Source organism: Lactuca virosa, chromosome 5 (genome assembly GCF_052849685.1).
Source record: "Lactuca virosa cultivar CGN04683 chromosome 5, Lactuca_virosa_CGN04683_v6, whole genome shotgun sequence".
Classification (NCBI taxonomy): Eukaryota; Viridiplantae; Streptophyta; class Magnoliopsida; order Asterales; family Asteraceae; genus Lactuca; species Lactuca virosa.
Genome location: NC_136430.1, coordinates 393445086 through 393468378, shown reverse-complemented (window position 1 = coordinate 393468378; position 23293 = coordinate 393445086). Strand labels below are relative to the sequence as shown.

The window sequence follows — 23293 nt, the reverse complement described above, 5'->3', positions numbered from 1 at the left end:
AGAAAATATCGGATTTTCTTGTAAACATACAGATATTCATGGTTTATTACAGAACTGATAACACTACATTTTCACTAAGGAAAATATCGGATTTTCTTGAAACTATACAAATATTTTCCGAACTCATCAACGATTTTCACTACAAACCACCGCTTATGAACTCACCAGCTTTATGCTGATACTCTTTTAAACTGCTTGTATTCTCAGGAAATCAGTAGACAGGTACCTGCTGGGTTTTTGAAGAGTTGAAGCAATAACAGTTTAATGTTTATATTCATACAAGTTATATGATGTAATTCAATCAAGTTTCAGAATTGATGTAAACATTTTTACTTAAGTATTCAATGTAATGGTTGTGTTGCTATGATTGTTGTTATACATTGGTTGTGATGTTATACATGACGTCCTCCGCCCCAGAACGTTTCCGCCATCGGTTTCGGGGTGTGACAGAACTCAACAAACACCACAACGTCACCTCGGAATTGTGTTGTTCGACATCGTAACTTTGCATGTGCTTACCGAGTTTAAACCATTCCTTTCAACCAATGAGCTAACGACACTTTTTTAAAAGTATTTTTTAATACCTATAAATACAACCCCACATACAATTACATACCACATCAAAACCTAATTTTCCATTCTCTCTAAATATGTCATCTTCATCTTCGATTTTTTTGATGCGGTGTTAGAATCGACCATAGAGGTCATTCAATTCGCTAAATATAAGATACAAGAACTACGTCAACAAAATGTTGAAGTGTGAGGCAGAGAAAAAGAAGATACATTGTAACAACGTGAATTTTCAAAACAATATCAAACAACTGTATCCAATGTTATCACAATAAACAAATCCCAAGATCTCAAATACATAAGTCCTCTCAATGTGTACGGATCATGCCGGCGCCTTCCCGCGATCCTCACTGGTACCTGAAACACATAACACACAACACGGTAAGCATAAATACTTAGTGAGTTCCCCAAAATACCACATACAACACATACACCACTCGAGGCTACAGTACGACCCTCCGGTCGATGTGTCTCAGCGGGACCCTCCAGTCCCGTAGCTCGTTGGACCCTCTGGTCCGGTCATAGATCGTCGGACCCTTCGGTCCAGTCTGTGTCGTTGGACCCTTCGGTCCAGTCTATATCGTTGGGCCCTCCGGCCCGATCTGTTCAACATATAGCATACATATAACACAATGCACATAATCTCATATATACACATAGCATAGAAGACCCTCCGGTCTACACATAAATACCACTCTAGGTAATGTATAGTGAGAAGACTCACCTCGGGTATCTCGGATGATCTCGCACACGAATATACTGATCGAGCCCCCGCCTAATCACATACACAATATCCTCAAATAAATAATGGCTCTCAAAGGCTAGATTAAATCCCCTTCTACACGCCCTCAGAAGGGTAAAAGACCATTTTACCCCTCCTTGACCCAAAAGTCCAAATGTTGAGCAAAACCCTAAAAGTCAACAAAAGTCAACGGTCAAACTTTGACCCGACTCGTCGAGTGCACATGGGCGACTCGGCGAGTCCATGCGGGTCCTCTGAATCCTTCTAGCCTCTCTTGGCTCGTCGAGTCATCCTTCCACTCGACGGGTTCCTCCTGTCACGAATCGCGGGGCAACCCCGACTCGACTCGTCGAGTCCACTCATGGACTCGGCGAGTTGCTTCCATGTTCATACTCAAATAACCTTCTAAGGTCAGATCTGCTTCTCTAATCTATAGATCTGACCTCCCCAAGCCTGATAAACACGTAAAGGTCGAATCTTGGTACACATGCAACACACCCAAAGCTTCTTTTGGTGAAATAATCTCTAAAATGACCTCCTAGGCTCATAACTCAAAAGGCATGGCATAAAGCAGAGTGGTAGGGACTCTCTGGACCTCTTAAGGTCCAGATCTATGAATCCACTCGCCTAGGGACCTCACATACTCAAGATTCAACCAAAAGGGCATAAAGAAAACCCTAGATTTCACTAGAATCATAATAAACACGAGAATGGCACAGATTGTTACCTCCAACAGCTTCCTCTGATCAAATAGAAGTGGATCCAAGCTCCTTAACCCGCCAAGCTTGTTCTACCTCCTTCCTTCTTGCTAAAACACACAAGAAATGGTGAATTAGCCTTCCTCTAGCACCACAAATGATCTCTCTGCTCTCTAGGGTTTCTCAGGGGTGAAGTGGCCGCAAATGGAGGCCATAAAGGCCTTTAAATAGGGCACAGACCCCGAGAATTAGGGTTTCAATTTACAGCGCGGACTCGTCGAGTCCACCCTTTCCGACTCGTCGAGTCCGTTCATTAATCCAGTCAGCAATCGCGTCCTACTCGACGAGTCTACGCCTCAACTCGTCGAGTCCCTCTCTTTTACTCATAAATAATGATCAAACATAATACCTGGAAATCCGGATGTTACATACATACAAAGAAATCGTGAAGCTGCTCACCAACGCCTCATGCAAGATTATTCTGAAGAACACACGACTTTTCAAGGCTATTATTCCCATGGGCGTATACGCAAACATTTGTTTCAGCGTATAGTCAACGACGTCACGTAAGCATGTCCCTATTCCCAATAATATGCATATGTAGATGTAAAGTAGGTTTTACTCCCTTACATAAATATGTCACTTCCCTCGATGCACTAGATGAGTATCTTAGGATGTCCGGGCGTACTGCAAGAGAAAACATTTACAAATTTTGTAATTATGTCATCGTATTGTATGGTCCACGACATTTACGTAAACCTACGTTTAATGACGTCCAACAATTATATGCTCATCATACAAATGTTAGGAAGCCTAGATTGCCTCCACCGGGAATAGGGCAATTGCCCGAATGCATATCTAGGCCAATATGCCAAAGTGATCATGTTATCCAACTATCATACTTGAAGTGGTGACCTCATATGATTTGTGGATATGACATGCATTCTTTGGCTTTTTTGGTTCCTTAAATGACATAAATGTTCTTAATATGTCTCCGATATTCGACAACATGTATAACGGGATTGCACCCGATTCTTCGTTTATTATGCATAGAACATCTTATAGGTACGGGTATTATCTTGTGGACGAGATCTATCCAGAGCGTTCTTGTTTTGTGAAGACATTGTCTTGTCCTAATGATCGAAATAGGTTGAAGTTTAAGAGAGCTCAAAGAAGACGATGAAAGATGTTGAACGAGCTTTTGACGCTCTTAAAAAACGTTGGCATATACTGAAATACCTTGCAACTTTTGTTGAAGAGAATAAAATGAGTGAGGTGTTGTATACTTGTATCACATTGCATAATAGGATTCTCGAAGATGAAGGAAATGCAATATGTAAGTATAATGAAAACGAGATCGTTCCACCGACACAAACATTTAAGGTTGGAAGTGAAGAGTACTTGACAAGAAGATGAATAATTCAAGATGTTGACATTCATCATGATCTTTGCATAGACTTGAAGGAATATATTTGGACCGTTGACCTCATCGATCTTAATGCGTAACTAATCATTGATTTAGAAGTCCAATTTTCCGATGAAGATGTCCTTTGGTTTGTAGTAGCTATGGTGATTTAAGTTTTTATTTTTTAAATGTTTAACTAGTTATGTTTGTTCGTTCTTTTTGTTTTGAAGTGTGTAAGGTTAAGACTATAAGTTTTATTATTATTATTATTATTATTATTATTATTTATTTTGTTGCAAATAAAAATATTTAAATTGACAAAAAGTGTGGCAACCCACCCCTCCTGAATGGCAAGATGATGAAGAGGTGTGACAAAAATGAGGTGACAACACTTTTAGTGTGACAAGCATGACACCACTCCCCTTAAGCCGAAATTGAGTTTTGACGATTGTGTTGATAAAGTTAGGTATCATTGCATTTGTTGGTAGATAAATATATAAGATTGTATTACTGAATAGCTCCAATATATATCGTCCAATGAAAACGTATTATATGTGATAAAATTCATACGTAGGAAACGTACATAAAAATAAGCATGAAAACATAAAGAAACTGAAATTTATACCGGCATGTACATAAAAATAAGTAAGATTTTTTTAAGTTAACGAACGTAAATTCAAATAATCAAAAACATATTATATGTGACCCGATATATACATAGGAAGCGTACATAAAAATAAAGACGAAGTTATTAAGGAACATGACTTCTAAATTTAGGTCGAAATGTTAACTATATCGAATTTATACCGACACTTACATACACATAAACACATAAAAAGTTAGTTTATTATTTTAAGTTAATGAACAAAAGTTATTAAGGAAATTAGATTATGCATGCTACATGGGATAAATGAGAAAGTTTACAAAATGACGGGGTGAAAGTGATATTTTACAAAGTTCAAAGTGAAGGAAGAATTGAAAATGTTATTTTAAAAAGTATTTTAAAAATAGAGGGTTAAAAAATATTATTTTAAAAAGTGGATGGGTTCTAATTGTCGATGAAACACTCGCTTGGGTTTTAATATATAACTACTATTTTGCTCTCTACGTATTGCAGTGAGACCAATATGTTTTGTAAATTTAAAATTGATGATTATATTGATAAAATTGAGGTACCGTTGCATTTTGTTGGTAGATAAATATACAAGGTCGGTACCGGTGACTAAACTGTCAGTGGATAGGGTAAACATAAAATTTTAAAAAGTTTAGGGGGGTGAAAGTGATATTTCACAAAACTCAAAATCGATGGGGTCAAAGTGAAATTTGACAAAGTTGAGGGGCGGTAGATAAATATACAAGGTCGATATCACTGACTAAATTGTCGGTGGATGGGGTAAACATAAAAGCTTAGAAAGCCGAGAATATGAAAGTGACATTTTACAAAGTTCAAAGTTAAGGGAGGTCAAAGTGACATTTGACAAAGTTAAGGGGTGGTAACTTTAGGAAACTCATATTATATAGACAAAACTGCAAAAATAGTCCACGTGGTTTGCATTTTTTCAGGAAACACGTCCAAACCTGGAAAAAATTGGATAGATGGTCTGTTGAGCATCTTTCGTTATGTATTTGGTCCCTCGGAAAAATAAAAATACTAAATTGCCCTTCTGATACTTTTTTTATGTTTTAATATATAATTTAAAGTTTTATTAAATATAAACATAGGGCCTACATCTAACTTCTCTCTCACTTTTTTTTCCTCTTTCTTTCTCTATCTATATCTTTCTTTTCCATGCATAAGAACATAGCTGTGACAACCCAAAATTTCTATCTTATACAAACGTGCAATTCAATCAAAGTCAGACTCGTTTCTGCTATCTTTTAGCATTGTTTAGAGTCAATTTGAGTGTTCTAAGCCTAGTACCTTCAAAGTTAGGGTTTAGAAATGGGTTCCCTAAGTTCTCCACTTTTGAAAATGGCCAAACACTACTTCATGAGGAGTGTACGGCACTACACATGGGTGTGCGGCCGTACACCCCCCTCCTGGCCGTACACTCTCATGTATATATGCGAGACTTAGCGTCCATTCATCTCTTTTCACACTCCTAAGCCAAGAAATTGATTCTCTCTCAACTATCATCGAATTTTTCACCTAGATCTTCAAGTTGTAAGTGTTTCTTCCTTTGATTTGTTGATTCATTACACTAACTAGTGAAGATTCATGATTTCATCCATGAAATTACTTCTTTTGTTAGATCTTCAAGTGTTCTTCACTTTCACCAAGAACACCTACTAAGTTTTTGGACCTTAAACACCCCTAAAGGCTTCTAAATCGTAAGTACCTCTTCCTATGCTTGTTACTTACTTGATATCCACCTTAAAAGTCGTCCAAAACAATATCATCAAGGAGTGTACGACCGTACACACCTCATGTGGCCGCACACCCCCTTGTTTAGTGCATTTTGGCCTCAAACTCATGTTCTATGCTAGTACAAGATCAAGAACACTTAGGGGATGCAAGATAGAGCCTTGGACTACACTTTTTGACCATTTCTTCAAGGAGTGTACGGCCGTACACTCCATGGCTGTACACACCAGGCCGTACACCTGGTGGCCGTACACACACTAGTGTGGCCGTACACCCATTGTATGCAACCCTTTGTACTTCTAACACTTCAATCTAAGTGTTTCCTAAGTCCTAATGTGTTTTCCTTACATGATTAGTTGTTTAAACACTAATTATATACATATATGTGTCATTATATGCTTATTAGGATCCGTTGTGCTCAAGTCTTCACTTGACACTTAGCATCCTACAAACTGATCTTTCATTCGTATCACTCACTGCAGGTGAGTTCATACCCCTTAACTTACCTTTTAAATGATTTTAAATGCTTTTATGGGGGGAATACAAGTAGAAACATTATAGTTATTATATCAATCACATGTGATTAATAACTATCAAACATATAGATTTCTTACACTTCAAACTGTGTTTTCAAACAAATTGCTTCAAATAGTTTTACAAACTCTTTTATATGCAAAACTCTTTATCAAACTCTTTTAAACTTATATCTTGTCAAATCATGTCTATATAGATATATTTATATAAGTAGGATTGAAAGGACTTAGGACTGATAACTCGCCTTACTTCCTGTTCCTTGTTTGGTTGTGGACTTAGGGTATCGGTTGTTTGTCCGAAGGTCGTTTGAATCTTAGTTATATATTATGTGTATGTATATAGACATAAAATTCCTTCATTCAGTTCCATACCTTTGGGTAGCAAAGGTGTACAAACATGTTCATTCATACAAACAACATTACTAGTAAACTATAATAGGTATAATTTAGGAAGTCACTACTTACTATTACTAGAACAATGAAACATACAAGAGTCAGTTCATACATGAGTCAGTTCAAACATACTATAAAGAAAGACAAAACTCACTATAAAGAGAAACAGATAGATCATACTATAAAGAGAGACAATACTCACTATAAAGAGAAACAATACATACTATAACGAGAAACAATACATACTACACACTATACACTAGAGTACATACTATATACTAGACAGAGAGAACATACTATACAAACACAAGAATACTATAACATTAATGTGAGATACTACTTCATGGCTCGGCAATATACCGTTGTGTCACGTTTTGTACCCAGAGTCTCCTGGAGGGAGAACGTGAATTTGTGTATAGATCTATATGGGTCTGACCCTCCTACACCTTGCTGCTAGCTACAGTGGGACCTGCAGGTCTACGGGTGATGAATGTCATATCATTTCGACGTCTCGAACGTCGTGTTATACTAGTCGATCAAGTATGGTTACAATCTTATCACATTTTACCTTAATTAAACAAATAAGTTTAAGGTAGTTAGTACATTAGTAGTTACATAGATAGAACTACAGTACATCTTTATTTTCCCATTTCATTCACATTGTGATCTTCTCACATAAACGGTAATGAAAACTATATTTTGGTAATGATAGTCATACTTTGGGAAAAACACTCACTTTTACAAAAGAACAAACATAAAGAACAGTCGGGTCTTGGTAGAAGACTACTTTAGTAGAAAATATAGGATTTTCTAGGAAGTTTACAAACATTTACATCAAACACTTACAAACTTTTACATCAAACATTTACAAGCACATTCTTCAAACTTATGCAAACAATGACACTAATATACTTATGAACTCACCAGCTTTAATGTTGATCTATGCTTTCAAAATAACTTGTATTCTCAGGTCACCAGTAGACAGGTACCGATGACCAGGTTTTGAGAAGACGGAGCTTTCAAGACTCGTCTTTATTTTGATTATTCATTTTTGGTGTCTTATAAACTTCAGAACACACTTGTATTAAAATATTACTATTAATGCAATGGATGATGTTGTTGCTTGTTTACTATTATGCATTGTTGTGATACTGCACATGACGTCCTCCGCCCCCGAACGTTTCCGTCGTTCCGGTTTTGGGGTGTGACAATGGCTCATCCTTTCTTTGATTGTAAGAAAACCCTAAACCACTCTAGACCACCATTGCCGGACCGATGCCTAAAATAGCCGAATTGCCACCTCAACTTCAACCTTCGCCACCAGAGCATGAGAACACCATCTCAACTAGGTTAGCTGATTTCAAGTGGGAAAAGCTCAAGGATTTGAAGCTACATGGGGTGGTTGAATCCAAGACAAATGAAATCGATGATCTTAAAACAAAATATATTTATGTAAGCTAGTTGAAGATCTATAGGCAAGTCTATTGAGCGAAGTTGAGGATTTTGTTTATCTTAGATGACTCGATTTATGAAAAAAATGTTGAAGATCTACAAATGGGTCGATTTATAGGTGTGTATGTGTGTTTTCGATCGCAACTCTCAATGATCATCTTCTACTCATTCGATTTTGAACGAGAAGATATGATAAATGATAATGACGAAGGCGATCTAGTGGTGTGAATCAGAGCCACTCCTCTCTCTATATCTTCATACAATAAAATTAGCAACAATGATTAATTACAAATTGATTGTTTCTGCTTAGATCAAGCTTCAACTAAATAATAGTATTTATAGGATGAAGAGGTGAGTTTTTATGTGCATGTTCCAACTGTCCTCAACAAAAAGGACAAAAGGAATCATGTTTGGTGAAACATTTACACCTTCATGTATATATCTCTTTGTTATTACGTGTAAATCGTAGCCACACTTCCCCTATTCCTTGTATCCTATATTCAAATATGATTTTGCAGGTTGTGAGATGATGGTAGTAATGGTGTTGGGCTATGACGACGAAGACGTGTAGATGGTGAGAAGATGATGACATGCTTGATTCCTCTTCCTTCATTAGATCTACATGTGTGAGGTAATAAACAACCAAGAATAGAAGACAGAGATGGAGATAATCGATGTTTGATGATTGTCTCGTTGGGATATTTCTATCATTGTTCAGCTGGAAAAGAGAGAGAGTGAGATAGAGAGAGGGAGAGGGAGAGGGAGAGGGAGAGAGATAAAGAGGGGGTGAGAGAGAGAGAATAGAAGACAGAGATAGAGATAATTGATGTTTGAGGATTTTGTTTATCTTAGATGACTCGATTTGTGAGCCCTATTTTCATAGTTATAATAACTTTAAAAAATGAAAGAAAAACAAAAAATAAATATATGAAGGGTATATTAGTCTTTTCAATTTTTTGAGGGACCAAATACACACCGAAACATGCTTAAAAGGACCATATATCCAATTTTATCAATGTTTTGTCTAATATATATACTACGTGGGTTAAACACGAAAATTTCGAAAATAAATGGGGTGAAAGTGATATTTCAGAAAGTTCAAAGTCGAAGGAGTGAAAATAACATCTTATAAAGTAGAGGGCTAGAAAATGTAGGAAAATCATATTATATATATACTAAATGGTTGAACACGAAACTTTAAAAAATAAAGAGGGTGAAACTGACATTTTAAAAAGTTTAAAGTCAAAGGAATTGAAAATGATATTTCATAAAAATAGATCGGTGAAAAGTATTATTTATGAAAGTTAAAAGGAGCAAGAGGTAGAAAGTGCCATTTCTGAAAGTTAGAGGGGATGTGTCGATAGAAACATCCACCAACATTACCTTTGTTCATTTAGAACTTTGTTTGGGGAGATAGTCGATAGTTGAAAGATTAGTTGTTAACTGAAAAACTAGCTGTTAAATTATAAGCTAGCTGATAAAAAATAACGTTTGATAAAAACTACATGATACGTTAACTGAAAGATATAAAATTACATAAAAAGACATTTTGAAGAATATGTTTTTTTTATAATTAATTATGAGTATATTTGAAAATTTTCTTTTAAAAAAAAGTCATGAAAAAGATAATCAAAGTTTTTTGTTTTTTTTATTTTTATAAATTATGGTTTGTCAAACATAACAACTTAAAAAAAAACTTTAAAAATAAACTAGCTGATCAGCTAGCTGTGTCGCGCCAAAAACAATAGTAACATATGAATTTTACATCCATAAAACTCACTCTTATTTTTCAAAAATAGGATTAAACCTACAAAATGGTGCAAACTATAAGGAAAAAACTGTAATTTCCGCTAAATAAAAGAGATGCTCTCGTATCCATTTCTTATCTCCATCGACCACCCACACCCAACAGAGAGATAGAGGGACCGTGACAGGGACTCAACTGTTGCGCATAATCTCTTTTTATTCTTATTCTCCCCGTCCTTCCCCCCCTATAAATACTTCGCATTCCTCTTCGTTACAAACGCCCAAACCCCTGTTCATCAGTAGGGTTTTCAGCTCGGCCATCATTGAAATACAAACCACTCTTCCAACAACATTATACAAATTCATACATATTTAACATACCAAATGGATGCTTATGCGTTGCATCTAGCTATGGCGGCACTATTCGGAGCCTCATTCGTCGCCGTTTCGGCATACTACATGCAGCGGAAAACCCTAAATCAATTACTGGAGTTTGCAAAATCTGTTGAGAGGGAGAGAGAAGACGGGACTTATGATGACGATTCGCCTTTGCATTACAAGAAGTATAGTAGTGCTGAGAAGCATCAGCAGAAGCGAAACCGGGGAGGACGGAAGAAGGGAGGAAATGATGGATATCACCGGCGGGCTTCGACTTCCTTGTCTGACGTCACTTCGATTTCAGGTGCCGGTGGTGCTGGCGATGCGGATATTATTCCACTTGGGTTGCCTAGACTCCGTACGCTTCCTGAAGGTAGGAAAATATGCGAATATTCGCCTGGTTAACAATTCTTGCTTTCCTTGGAATATCATCAAGGGTGAACTTTGGCTTAATATAATTGCATACTTCTGTTGTTTCAAACATTTGCCACTTATTTGCATGGTCATAATATGTAATCTTCTAAGTGGATGATCCCCATGTCACCATGTGAGTTAATAAAATTATCACATATCTTCTGCATTGATGTGTATAATTAGCATATTATTCAGTAAATGGAACCAAGATTGTCATAGCTACCATGTAGAATATGATGTATACTTAAAACGAATATTGATATCTCTTGTTATAAAGCATCCTATAATTGTTGTAGAGAACTCAGCCGCTGGGTCAACCAAGAAAACAGGGCATCTACCTAGACCGACTTCTCCAAAGTCTCCAATTGCAAGTGCAAGTGCTCTTGAAAGTGGCGAAGGCTCTGAAGAAGATGCTGATATGACTGACAATGCTGATCTGGATACAACATACCTTCATACTAATGGAAATGCTGTAAGCTTTTGATACATTATTAGATCTCTGTGTGTGTTTGTAACTGATATCTGATACCCATCTTGTTTTGGTTGAAACACACTCTTTTAACATCTGTTTGACATCTACCAACAGGCTCATGGGAGTTTACCAGAACATACTAATGCAAATGGAGAGCAATTACCCATAGTTGCATCTACCATGATCCGCTCACATAGTGTATCTGGAGACCTGCATGGTGTTCAACCAGATCCTGTAGCTGCTGATATTCTTAGAAAAGAACCAGAGCATGAAACCTTTGTAAGGCTGCGAATCTCCCCATCTGGTAATCTTCTCTCTCTCTTTTTGCAATTTCATCTACACAGAAACACATACACACACACACAAGTATATGAAAAATGAATAATCTTCATCAACTGCTCATATTGCAGAGACACCATCTTCTGATGAAGCAGAGGTTTACAGAGCATTACAAGGTTGTCTTGAAATGCGAAAGAGCTATGTGTTTAGAGAAAGCATTGCTCCCTGGGAGAAACAAGTTATATCTGATCCTAGTACTCCAAAGCGCAATCCAAATCCTTTCGAGTATACCCCTGAGACAAAATCTGATGTAGGTTTTAAGTTCTGGACACAAGTTTGTACTTGATGCTTATTTTCTTGAATCTTGATTCTTGACTTTATATTCAATTGCTTGCAGCATTATTTTCAAATGGAAGATGGCGTGGTTCATGTTTATGCAGATAAAGATTGTAAGATATCATGATTCTTGATGGTGGTGGTGCTTTTGTCTTTAGTTTTGACTTTTGAGTGTAATTGTTTTCCTTTTCAGCAAAACAGAAGCTTTTTCCAGTTGCTGATGCAACAACATTTTTCACTGACCTTCATCACATCCTTAAGATATTAGCAGCTGGGAATGCACGAACGGTATGTCATCATCGCCTTGGTCTTCTGGAACAGGTAGACACTCTTGGGTTAGTTTCTTTACTTAATAAAATTTCGCCAAGTTTCTGTTTTTGATAAGTTTTATTTTAATTTGTGACATGATATGAATATCCATCAAGAAATTCAACCTTCATTTGATGCTAAATGCGGATAAAGAATTCCTAGCTCAGAAAAGTGCACCACATCGCGACTTTTATAATGTACGTAAAGTTGACACTCATGTTCATCATTCTGCATGCATGAATCAAAAGCATCTGTTGAGGTTCATAAAGTCCAAGTTAAGAAAGGAACCAGATGAGGTATTTGTTTCCTGCTCATTTAAAAATGTGTTTCTCTTTTGCATGAATCAAAGTTTCTTTTTCTTTTTCCTGTTTCAGGTTGTAATATTTCGTGATGGGACATATCTGACCTTAAAAGAGGTTTTTGAGAGCTTGGATTTAACTGGGTAACTTTACTATCTGTAGAACAATTGTATCTTCTTGTGTGAATGTTTTTTTTTTTCTGATCATAAGTCTTCAATGCAGATATGACCTGAATGTTGATCTATTAGATGTGCATGCAGACAAGAGCACATTCCATCGTTTTGATAAATTCAATCTGAAATACAACCCCTGTGGTCAGAGTAGGCTTCGGGAGATTTTCTTGAAACAGGACAATCTAATTCAGGGTAAGTTTCACATATTAATGGGGTGTAAACTCTAAAGAACTTATAAAATAAAACTCATGATTACTACTTTTTCAGGTCGTTTCCTTGCTGAGGTAACAAGCCAAGTGTTTGCAGATCTTGAAGCTAGTAAATATCAAGTGAGTTTTGATTTTTGAAAGCCATGTTATGTATTCCCTTTATCTGTTTTGATTCATGTATGACACTTACACTTGAAGCTTTTTTCCATTTGATAGATGGCTGAATACAGAATATCAATATATGGAAGAAAGCAAAGTGAGTGGGACAATTTGGCGAGTTGGATTGTAAACAATGAATTATACAGTGAGAATGTTGTCTGGTTGATTCAGGTGCTGTATTACTACAAATACAATGATACATATACTAATTTTCTCTGGTTAAAATAAAAGTAACCAAATCTTTATTTATACTTTAATATCAATTAACTAACATTTATTTGCCTACTTGTGTTGTTCAGCTACCCCGGCTTTACAACATATACAAAGAAATGGGTATTGTGACATCATTTCAGACAATTCTGGATAATGTCTTCCTTCCACTCTTTGAGGTTACAATCGATCCAGATTCACATCCCCAGCTGCATGTATTCTTGAAACAGGTAACACCACTCAAACTTAACATGTCACATAATTTGAATTTGATTTATTTTTCACAAAAGTTGTATTTAATGTAATGTTGTAACAATCTTATGAATACAATACAGGTGGTGGGATTGGATTTGGTGGATGATGAGAGCAAGCCTGAAAGACGCCCTACAAAACACATGCCAACACCTTCCCAATGGACAAACATCTTCAATCCTGCATTCTCATACTATGTCTATTATTGTTATGCCAATCTTTATACCCTAAATAAGCTTCGTGAATCGAAGGGCATGACAACTATTAGATTCCGTCCTCATTGTGGGGAGGTATGTGTGAAAAAGACGTAAATACCCTCATCTTAATTGGAAATAACATTGTTACATGTATGTTTGTGATCAGGCGGGTGACATTGACCACTTAGCTGCCTCATTTCTTACAACTCACAACATTGCACATGGAATTAATCTCAGAAAATCTCCTGTCCTTCAATATCTATACTACCTTGCTCAGGTAACAACTAACAACTAACAACTAACAAATCCCTTTTTCCTGTTTAATTTTTATTGATTGATCTGATGAATAAAATTGTTATTATTATTATTTGGTCAGATTGGGCTTGCAATGTCTCCTTTAAGCAACAACTCGTTATTTCTGGATTACCATCGGAATCCTTTTCCGATGTTTTTTCTACGTGGGCTTAATGTTTCCCTATCTACTGATGATCCCTTACAAATTCATCTCACAAAGGAGCCCTTGGTAGAGGAATACAGTATTGCTGCTTCTGTAAGCATTCCTATTCCTGTTTGCAATATGTGAATATACTATATATGATTGTCATTCTGGGAATTCAAGTATCTTTTTTACAGGTCTGGAAGTTGAGTTCATGTGATCTTTGTGAGATAGCACGTAATTCCGTTTACCAATCAGGTTTCTCCCATGTTCTCAAGGTAAAAAAAAAAAAACTGTTTCAAGTTTATAAATAATTAGCAACTTAGTAGGTTGGTTGGTGTTATGTGAAAGTGAAAGGGGTAAGTAAAATTTGAGAGTGATTTGTGTTTTTTTAGTCTCATTGGATTGGGCAAGAGTACTACAAGAGAGGGCCAGATGGAAATGATATTCACAAGACAAATGTACCACACATCCGACTTGAATTCCGAGATGTGGTTTGTATTTGTATTTTATTGAAAAGTGTATTAGTATGAATTTAAGGCACCAAAAATAATGCATTTTGTTTATGATAATTTTGGTGATGTAATGCAGATATGGAGAGAGGAGATGCAACAGATTTATTTGGGGAAGGCCAATTTCCCTGCATACATCGAGACCTAACCTACCCACCCCCACCCTCCCTTGTTCATACAATCTTGCCCTAAACTAAAGGTATAAATTTCTTTTACATTTGTTTCGTTTCAAAAGGCAGCAAGAAGAAATGTTTTTTTTTTTTTTTTTAATAAATTTAAATCTCTCCAGTCTCCAGTTCCTGTTGATGGCGTGTGGTTGGGAGCAGAAAAGAGGCTTTTGCTTGGTAAAGCCAAGAATTTTCATGAAAAGCTTCTCAATAATTGAGCTTTAATAAATATTACTATATAGCAATAGGTTTCTTAGTATCTTTAACATAAGATATGAACACCAAGGAATATAATACTTCAATAAAAGTATTTATCATTATATTATTTATTCGTTTAGGTTGCTGGCCTGCTTAACTTTTGATTTTTCAACGTATGTAGTATTGTAACCATATATGGTTTTCATTTTCAGATGCGTATGTATCAACTATCAAGTATCAACCCAGCTCATCCATTATGTAACTAATTAATATTATTTTTACTTCAAAATTATCAAATGGAATGGAAATTTCCCAAAAAATGTAAAAGATGTACATACATTTACTTGATTGAAATTGAACCCGTACAACATCAATGATCAAACACAGTTTTACCAACACCTACTTAAATCTTACACAAAAGACTTGTAAAAATGTATGTTTCATAAGCATTTGCTGCAAAAACTTTTAATCGTCATCATCACTTCATTTGCTACAAAGACGCAAGAAATATTTGATTCCAGGTATCTGGAACTCCTGGCAAACACCAGTGTATGCAATCCGCAAATTTCATTGGATCAGCTTTTTGCTCATCAGTCAACAATCTACCTAGCATTTCCGTGTAAATTGATGAATGGGCTTCTACTCTATATTCTGATAACTGTGTTATGTTGACCACAGTAACTGGAACTTTCATTTTTCCAATCACGCTACGTACCACACTCATTATTCTTTTATCAGATCCCGTTCCCCAATGTCCTTTTTTCATTATCGGTTTCGTTTCATTGTAGCATTTCATCCCTCCCTTGTTATTCCAATCCGCACTCCTACATCAATAATCAATTCAAGCTACTTGTAATAATGATTCATATTAGGAGCCTCCTTGTATAAAAAAATGGAAGGCCTTACCTTTGATGAGTTGGGGACATGGTGGTGAAAAAAACACGGGTTTTGTTCTGATCGATGTTCGAATCAATCCAATTTGCCCATGTCTTCAAAGCTATTCTATAGGAAACGGATGCATCTAATTCTTCGTATCCATCTTCCCCATTTGCAAACGAACCCCATCTGTATTTGTGTAAAAAAACCAAAAAATGTCTTTATGTCATCATACTAGCTAAACAAAAAAGAAAAAGTAAAAAGAGGAACTTACAAGGATTTGATCTTGGTACCAGTCATCCACCAAACATAAGTATTGTACACAAGAACATCAACGCCAATCCAATGTTTAGCATGTTTCTCAATGGAATCCACTCTAAGTATTCTCTTCTTCGGGTCTCCTATTATTTGTACATCTGTATTCGAGTCTATCAGATATGGTGCCCAATAGAATTCAATCGTAGCATTGTGATCCTGTTCAAATCTCAACCAACCTTAATTTTGTCACTCATCAAACACCATCTTTATTTTTTAACCACAAATAATTCATTTCCACATTACCTTTATTGTGAAGACCGAATGAACACGACCTCTTCGCATTGATTTCTGATCTTTCGGTATAAGAAACTCCACCAAACAAACAAAAGATTGCCATTGCCCTCTTTGTAACGAATCTCCTACAAACATCACCCTCTTCCCCCTTATCTTCTCAAGTGCTAATTTAGCATCAAACCTGAATCAAGTAAACTCATTAACTAGTTATAAACTTGTTGCCCAAATGGTTGGATTAATTATAGAAAAAATTTCACCTTGGAAGGACACAACCATCGAGTTGCCATTCCCATCGTCGATAATCAGAATCAGGCTTTCCATTCTTAACACAAGACACTTGCCTATCGAGATACGGACAAGAAAGATCTGTGTACAAGGGTTGAAACGACTGGTTGTAGACCCATTTCCCTCTTGCAGTGTTGCATTCACCTGCCTCAAAGATGAATCGATCATCGAGAATGGACTTGAGTCTATTCTCCTCCGTAGCGTTTCTTTCATCTGTGTCACATATAATATATATCTAACCATGATCTATACAATTGTGTTTGTTACACAAGACAAGACTCGAGTGGATGGAAGTGAAACTAGACTGGACAGACTTTCTAGGGCTACTTTTAATGACGTGGCCAAGGAGTATACGCATGTCTTTTGCACAAACAAAAAGTAAAGAGTGAGACTCTGTAGTTTTTGTCCCACTACATCAGTCTCGATCCAATGAATGTCAAATATAGTAAAATTACAGAATAAATAGACCTTGTATTGAATTCTTTGTGGATTTGGAATAACCCCTTTTTGCGCAAGATTTGGAGTTGAAAACGGCGGTGGACGAGAGCAAGTTGATTCTCTCGGTATACAATAGAACGATGAATGTGAATGAAAAGATCAACACAACAACTATAGAAAAAGAGAGCTTCCCACGAGGTGATTTTGTGATCACACCCATTGAAGAGTCCTTATTTGTTCTCTTGATGGTATGTTTAACACTTGTGTGAAGTTGAATGGAAGAGCATGATTTTATGTTTTAGGCATAATGCAAAACAAATGAGTATGAGTTGTTTGGAGTAGGAGTGAAGCTAAAGCATTGCATTTAATATCATTTCTTTGCAACGCATTTTCTTTATATCGGTTAGGGTGGCAACTACAGTTTGAAAGTTAGCCCAAAGCTGTTGCAAGGCCAATTTATTGTCGTCGAAGGTTTGATCATGTGATAGTATGAAATAAACAAGCAAATGAAATGGTTAATATTTAAGAATTAAAAAACATTTTTCGTATAATTTATAAATACAACATATAGTACTCTACTTTATATACATAATTTGATTTTAATTTAATGATTTTTATGGTTAAAAATGCAAAAAAAAAAAAGCATAATAAAAATTTCATAAAGTGATAAAACCCAAATAAGATTATAATGAAAATATATGTTAACATGATTTTAGAAAACAAAATTATGATCAATTAAACTCGTAAAACTTTTAGAAAGGATATGTAATTAAATAAATAAATAAATAATATGGTATATTGTAATTTTCATGGACAAAAACCAAATATGGCTAAAGAATAAAACTTTATAAAATGGAAGAATATCCTTTAAATAAATATCATTTGATCCTTTCCATCTAATAAACACTTTCTTTTCATTTAAATGAAATTGATAGTTTCACTTTTTCTCCAATTGCATCGTACAACACGATACCTTAAGGTTAAAGGCTTCGTGTGATGTATCAAACCAATTAATTAGAAGCGTCCAATTACGTTTCCAATATCGCAATTAAAAGAATAAAAATATGTAATATTCCAACTTAATTCTACATGTTTTCTCTTTAACAATCACTCTACATATGTAGTATTGACTTAAGTTTATAAGTTTTTGTCCTATAACTTAATACTTTATTTATTTAGCACCTAGTTAAAATATTTTTAACTATTTCTGCAAGGATGTGATATAATATATGATGTTTGTTAAATATTTGTTCAAATTACCATGTCATCATATGACATGTTTTTGGTAAATATTGTCATTTTGATGTCTCTTCCAATTGATCTCACTATTGATCCGAGAGGCACCAATGATTTTTGGGATGTTGAACTGGAACCCTTTAGGCCAGTTCATTAGATTTTGGAATTGGTTTTGATATCAAGTATCTGATTTTATAATTTTTTGTATAATTCTTTCATTGCAAAGTATATACAGTAATCATTACAAATTAGATTATGTTTGATGGATTAGCTGACTGATAACTGAATATTGTTATTTGAAACATTGTTATCACTAATACAAAATTGCTAACAATAAAAGAAATGCAAATTAAATTAATTAGTTGGAGCTCATGGATATAGTTTTTATCAAGAACATTGATATCATTGATGCAAAATTATTAAAGTATATATGATGATTAAACAAACATATTTAATTTATGATATGTAATATTACAACCAGAAACTTAACCAATAATCTAATTGAAAAAGCTATTACAAAAAAAATGCTAAGTGATTGTTCGATTTAAGACTCGACTTGAGTCTTTGACTGGATTGAATATTGATCTTTTACATGTTAATGTTACAAGGTGAAAAAAAAATTAAATTTCATTATCTTTTATTATCAAAGACGTAATTAATTTTGAAAACACCATACAATTATGGTGACAAGTGACAACACCCATTATAATGGGTCTTGTTATTCTTACTTCATTTACAAAACTAGCATTTAAATACTTTATGTCACATCTAAATGATAATTATGTCATTTGTTAATGACTTTCCAAATTTCATGTCATTTTATGTTATCCAAACATGTGACAATCATGAATTGTTTCAAATTCTGATTCCTCATTCCAATTTTTTTTGAAAGATTTTAATTTATTAAAAAAAAATGTGTGAAACAAATGGACCAAGTCTTTTGATCGAAAGATTTTAATTTATTAAAAAAAATGTATGAACCAAATGGACTAATTCTTTTGATCGGTAAACAACTAAACATGGTCTTCGAAATTTCAACAAAAGACAAAAGGTTATATAGTATAATCGAAAAATAGAATATCATATATAGAGTAAATTATACGAAATGTCCCTCGTGCAGTTGCTAAAAGACACGTTTAATTTTTATTTTTAAAAGTTAACTCGAATTGTCTCTTATATCGTGAAAATGATATGTTAACCATACCTAACCTTTATCTATTTCTTTTTTTGATTTATCCCTGATTTTTTTTTATTATTAACAAAATGTTTAAAAAAGAAAATGGGGCCTACTATCACAATTCCTTAATCTCTACCCTAATATCACCCATACCTTCATCATTTCATCTTCCATTTCTTTGGAGTTGCTGAAGCTAAAAAGAAAGGGTCGTCATCGTCGGAGCAACCATCGTCGCCATCGCCACCTGCATACCGCCGTTCACCACCTCTGATATATACCTTTCCCTTTTCCTCCGGAAACCACCGGCGCTGAAAGACCGTCGTTACGGTTATGTACTATGATCTACACCCTTCACCTGCGTACCGTCATTGTCGTTTGCACACCACCATCACCGTCTTCGCCCTCACCCTCATCGGACAAAAAAGGAAGAACATATCAACTATTTTCTGCCTCTATCTCTGTTCGAAACCCTAACTCCACCTCCATTTTCGTTCGAAACCGTAGATCTTAGGGGTTTTCAGTGGTTGTATAGGTCTGATAACAAGGTAGATCCAGGTGAACAATGGCGAACAGTGGCAACGTTCAAAAGGGGTTTCCCGTGGTGGTTGTGCAGATTTTCGGTGATAGTGGTGAGTAACTATTCTTCACCAATATATATATATATATATATATATATATATATATATATATATATATATATATATATATATATATATATATTAGATTTAGAAGTGTTTGGTGGAACCATAATTTTAATTAAAAAAATATATTTTAAAAAAAAAATTAAAGAGTAAATTACACGAATGGTCCTTTAAGTTTGCACTTTTTCCCTGAAGTAGTCCCTACGAAAGTTTTTTCCCTCGGATGGTACATACGGACGTAACCTTGAACGTAAATGGTCCTTGGGTTGGATGTCCGTCTAAAGCAACTTTAACATGTCCCCATGTGCCTTGCACATGAGGGTATTTTAGTCATTTCACATGCTTCGGTTTCTTTAAAATCTTCATCTTCAGAAAAATGTTCTTAAGCATCCTCCATTTCAGAATGTACTTCTTCTTCCTCTTCTGTTTCTTCAGATTCTTGATTTTGATATGTGTTTTCTTTAAATAAAGATCAAAGAAACAAACTTTCTTCTTCTTCTTCTTCATTAGTTTTTATGCTCTGTTCTTGATTATCTTCTTCTTCAATACTCTGTTTTGTTTCCATTTCTGGATTTGTTTCCACTTCTTCTTCTTGAACTTTTTTTTCCATCCCCAGTTCTAAATTCTTTTCCACTTCTTTTTGATCAATAACAAAGCATTTTTAGGTAGCACACAAGTGCTCACCTTAGCTTCATCGTTAGTCCCCAAGACGTTGTCGTTTACAATCTCTAAGTCTTGAAACACATGTCTTCTTGAATTCTTAATACACATCTCATCTATAACGCCTGGTCCCTGGTATGCATTTAATTCATCTATTTAGTTATTTTAAAAGAGGGACTCGACGAGTTGGTGACCCTAACTCGTCGAGTAGAAGGCAGATTATGCGTGGGGTTTAAGCTATCTACTCGACGAGTCAAGAGCCCTCGACTCAACGAGTAGATCGGCCAAAATGAAACCCTAATTTCGGGGTTTTGCACTCTATTTAAGCTCCTTAACCCCCACCCCTTAACCTCATTTACAGCCTCCTTGTCCCAAACCCTAATCCACGAAACCCTAGAGCATCTTGTGAGTGTGTGAGCCATTTGTAAGAAATCTTTTGTGTTCTTGAAGCTTGAAGAAGAAGAAGGAGTTAGAAGGCTCAAGAGGAAGAGAGTAGATCTAGAAACTATACTTATTTGGCTACATTTTCTGGTAATCAAGTTTCTATCTTGACCTCTAATTCATTAGATCTCTTCCTTCCCCCTTTATGAAGGTTTTGGCCCAAGAATGATAACCTTTGGAGAATGGACGACCCAAGTGGATAATCTTCCAGATCTAGGACCTAGAGGGGTTGTTATGACATAAAGGTGCAAACTTTATGCCATTCGAGCCCCCCATACAAGCCATAGCGTATCATATTGGCCTTTCTAGCCCAAAAGACCATGCATGTGGGGAAAAGGTGGGAACTTTACGTGCCCAAGTAGTGTTAGGGGTTTAGATCTGAGGTTGTAAGCTTTAGTTTGGTGCATGGAGGGCTTAAGGACCAAGTTCTAGGTCCCAAAGAATGAAGGTTTGAGTTAAACCCTTTAAGAAGTGGTATTAAGGGGTAAAGTCAGAAACTTTACCCTTAAAAGGACATTTTCAGGGTTATTATGAAGTATGAAGCTTGGATCTGAAGGGTAGGGGCTTAATCCATTAAGATAGCCCAAACAGACAGGGGAACTCGGCAAGTCCAGTAAGGGACTCGACGAGTTGAAGTCGGGTTGTCCCGATTTTATGAAAGGTAGAACTCGACGAGTCTAGGAAGGGACTCGACGAGTTGACTCGGTTGACCACGAGTCTGAGTAGTACAGGAACTCGCCGAGTTAGGAGATAACTCGACGAGTTGGGTTGACTGGGAGTTGACCTTGACCTTGACTTTGACCAGGATGTTGACTTTGACCAGGGGTTTAGGTTTTAATTAAGTGTTATAGTGAAATTAATAGTCGGGGAGTCGTTGGAGTAGCCGTCAGAGATTCCTCACACGAGATTTCACAGCTAGCATTTGAGGTGAGTTTCCTCCAGTAGGAACGGGTCTAAGGCACCAAGGCCGGCCCGTCTAGTTAGTAGTAGTTCCGGACTATAGTCTGATGTCGGGCGGGGCCCGATGTAGGTTTATATACTTTTTCGGATTTTGTTCCGATGTCGGGGCGGTCCTAAGGAATGTTTTTTATGCTTGATGTCTTTGTGATTCTTGCATGGGTTGTATTGTATGTTTCCGGACTTCGGTTCGATGTCGGGGTGGTCCCGAGGAATGTTAGTATGATACCGGATTACGGTCCGATGCTGGGCAGGGCCCGAGGAATGTTTAAGTGTTAATATTATGTGCTTAGGTTTATGTGTATTGCTGATTATGCTCTTATGTATTCCGAGATTTGTTCGATGTCGGGCGGGGCCCGATGCTGAATAGGGTTCGATGCCGGGAAAGCCGATGTCGAGCATGACTCGATGTAGCAGGGGCGGGGACCAAGATGTGTATATGTGTTATGTGTATGGTATGTGGTAGTTAGGGAGACTCACTAAGCTTCGTGCTTACATTTTTCAGTTTAGGTTTCAGGTACTTCCGCTAGTAAGGGGAAGAGCTCGGGATGACTGCATGACACACACCACTGTTTTTAGCATGGGAGGATTCACTCTGATTTATGATATATGGTTTTGATACATTGACAGATTTGATGATGTTTTTGAGATACATGACTATGATTTTTATGTGATTGATGATATTGATGGTTTTTATTACCGGTTTAAAACGAAATTTTTGGTCTATATTTTTGGGATGTTTCAAATTGGTATCAGAGCTTTGGTTTGAGGGATTCGGACACAGTCTCGGGTGTGTTGAACTCAAACTAAGGACTTGGTATGAAAATTTTCAAAAGAAAATCATTTTTACAAAAAGAATTTTGAAAAGAGAAGAGAACTTTGAAAAGAGAAAAAGGGTGTGGTACATGCAATCAGCCGAGCTCAAGTAAGTACTCCCAAATTACCCATACAAGTTTATGTTATGATATGTTTATGAGAACTGCATGGTAGATTAGGACTAAGGATCTAGGAAGGATGCCTTATGTGCCTATGATATGTGTATCAACTTTATGAGAATTGCATGCTAGTTTAGGACTAAGGATCTAGGAAGGATGCCTTATGTGCCTGTTATATGTATCTCAGCTTT

At 36.0% G+C, this 23293-nt stretch overlaps 2 protein-coding genes across 2 annotated transcripts; one reads left to right on the top strand and one right to left on the bottom strand.

Moving 5' to 3' along the window:
* Positions 1-10057: 10057 nt before the first annotated feature.
* Positions 10058-15043, top strand: LOC145110796 (AMP deaminase-like). Its single transcript, XM_079047111.1, has 19 exons — positions 10058-10655; positions 10993-11168; positions 11283-11472; positions 11579-11757; positions 11845-11896; positions 11977-12104; positions 12209-12388; positions 12467-12534; positions 12614-12756; positions 12832-12893; positions 12990-13103; positions 13232-13372; positions 13478-13684; positions 13758-13868; positions 13968-14141; positions 14225-14305; positions 14423-14521; positions 14619-14738; positions 14829-15043. Exons 1-18 carry the CDS (start codon positions 10289-10291, stop codon positions 14685-14687), a joined length of 2541 nt encoding a protein of 846 aa, XP_078903237.1. The 5' UTR covers positions 10058-10288; the 3' UTR covers positions 14688-14738; positions 14829-15043.
* Positions 15044-15217: 174 nt separating this feature from the next.
* On the bottom strand, positions 15218-17373 carry TBL3 (trichome birefringence-like protein (DUF828)). The gene is made up of 6 exons (XM_079047112.1): positions 17086-17373; positions 16590-16830; positions 16342-16513; positions 16055-16254; positions 15811-15969; positions 15218-15728 (listed from the first exon to the last, which is right to left on the bottom strand). The coding sequence occupies exons 1-6, from the start codon at positions 17273-17275 to the stop codon at positions 15395-15397; spliced, it is 1296 nt and encodes a 431-aa protein (XP_078903238.1). The 5' UTR covers positions 17276-17373; the 3' UTR covers positions 15218-15394.
* Positions 17374-23293: the final 5920 nt, after the last annotated feature.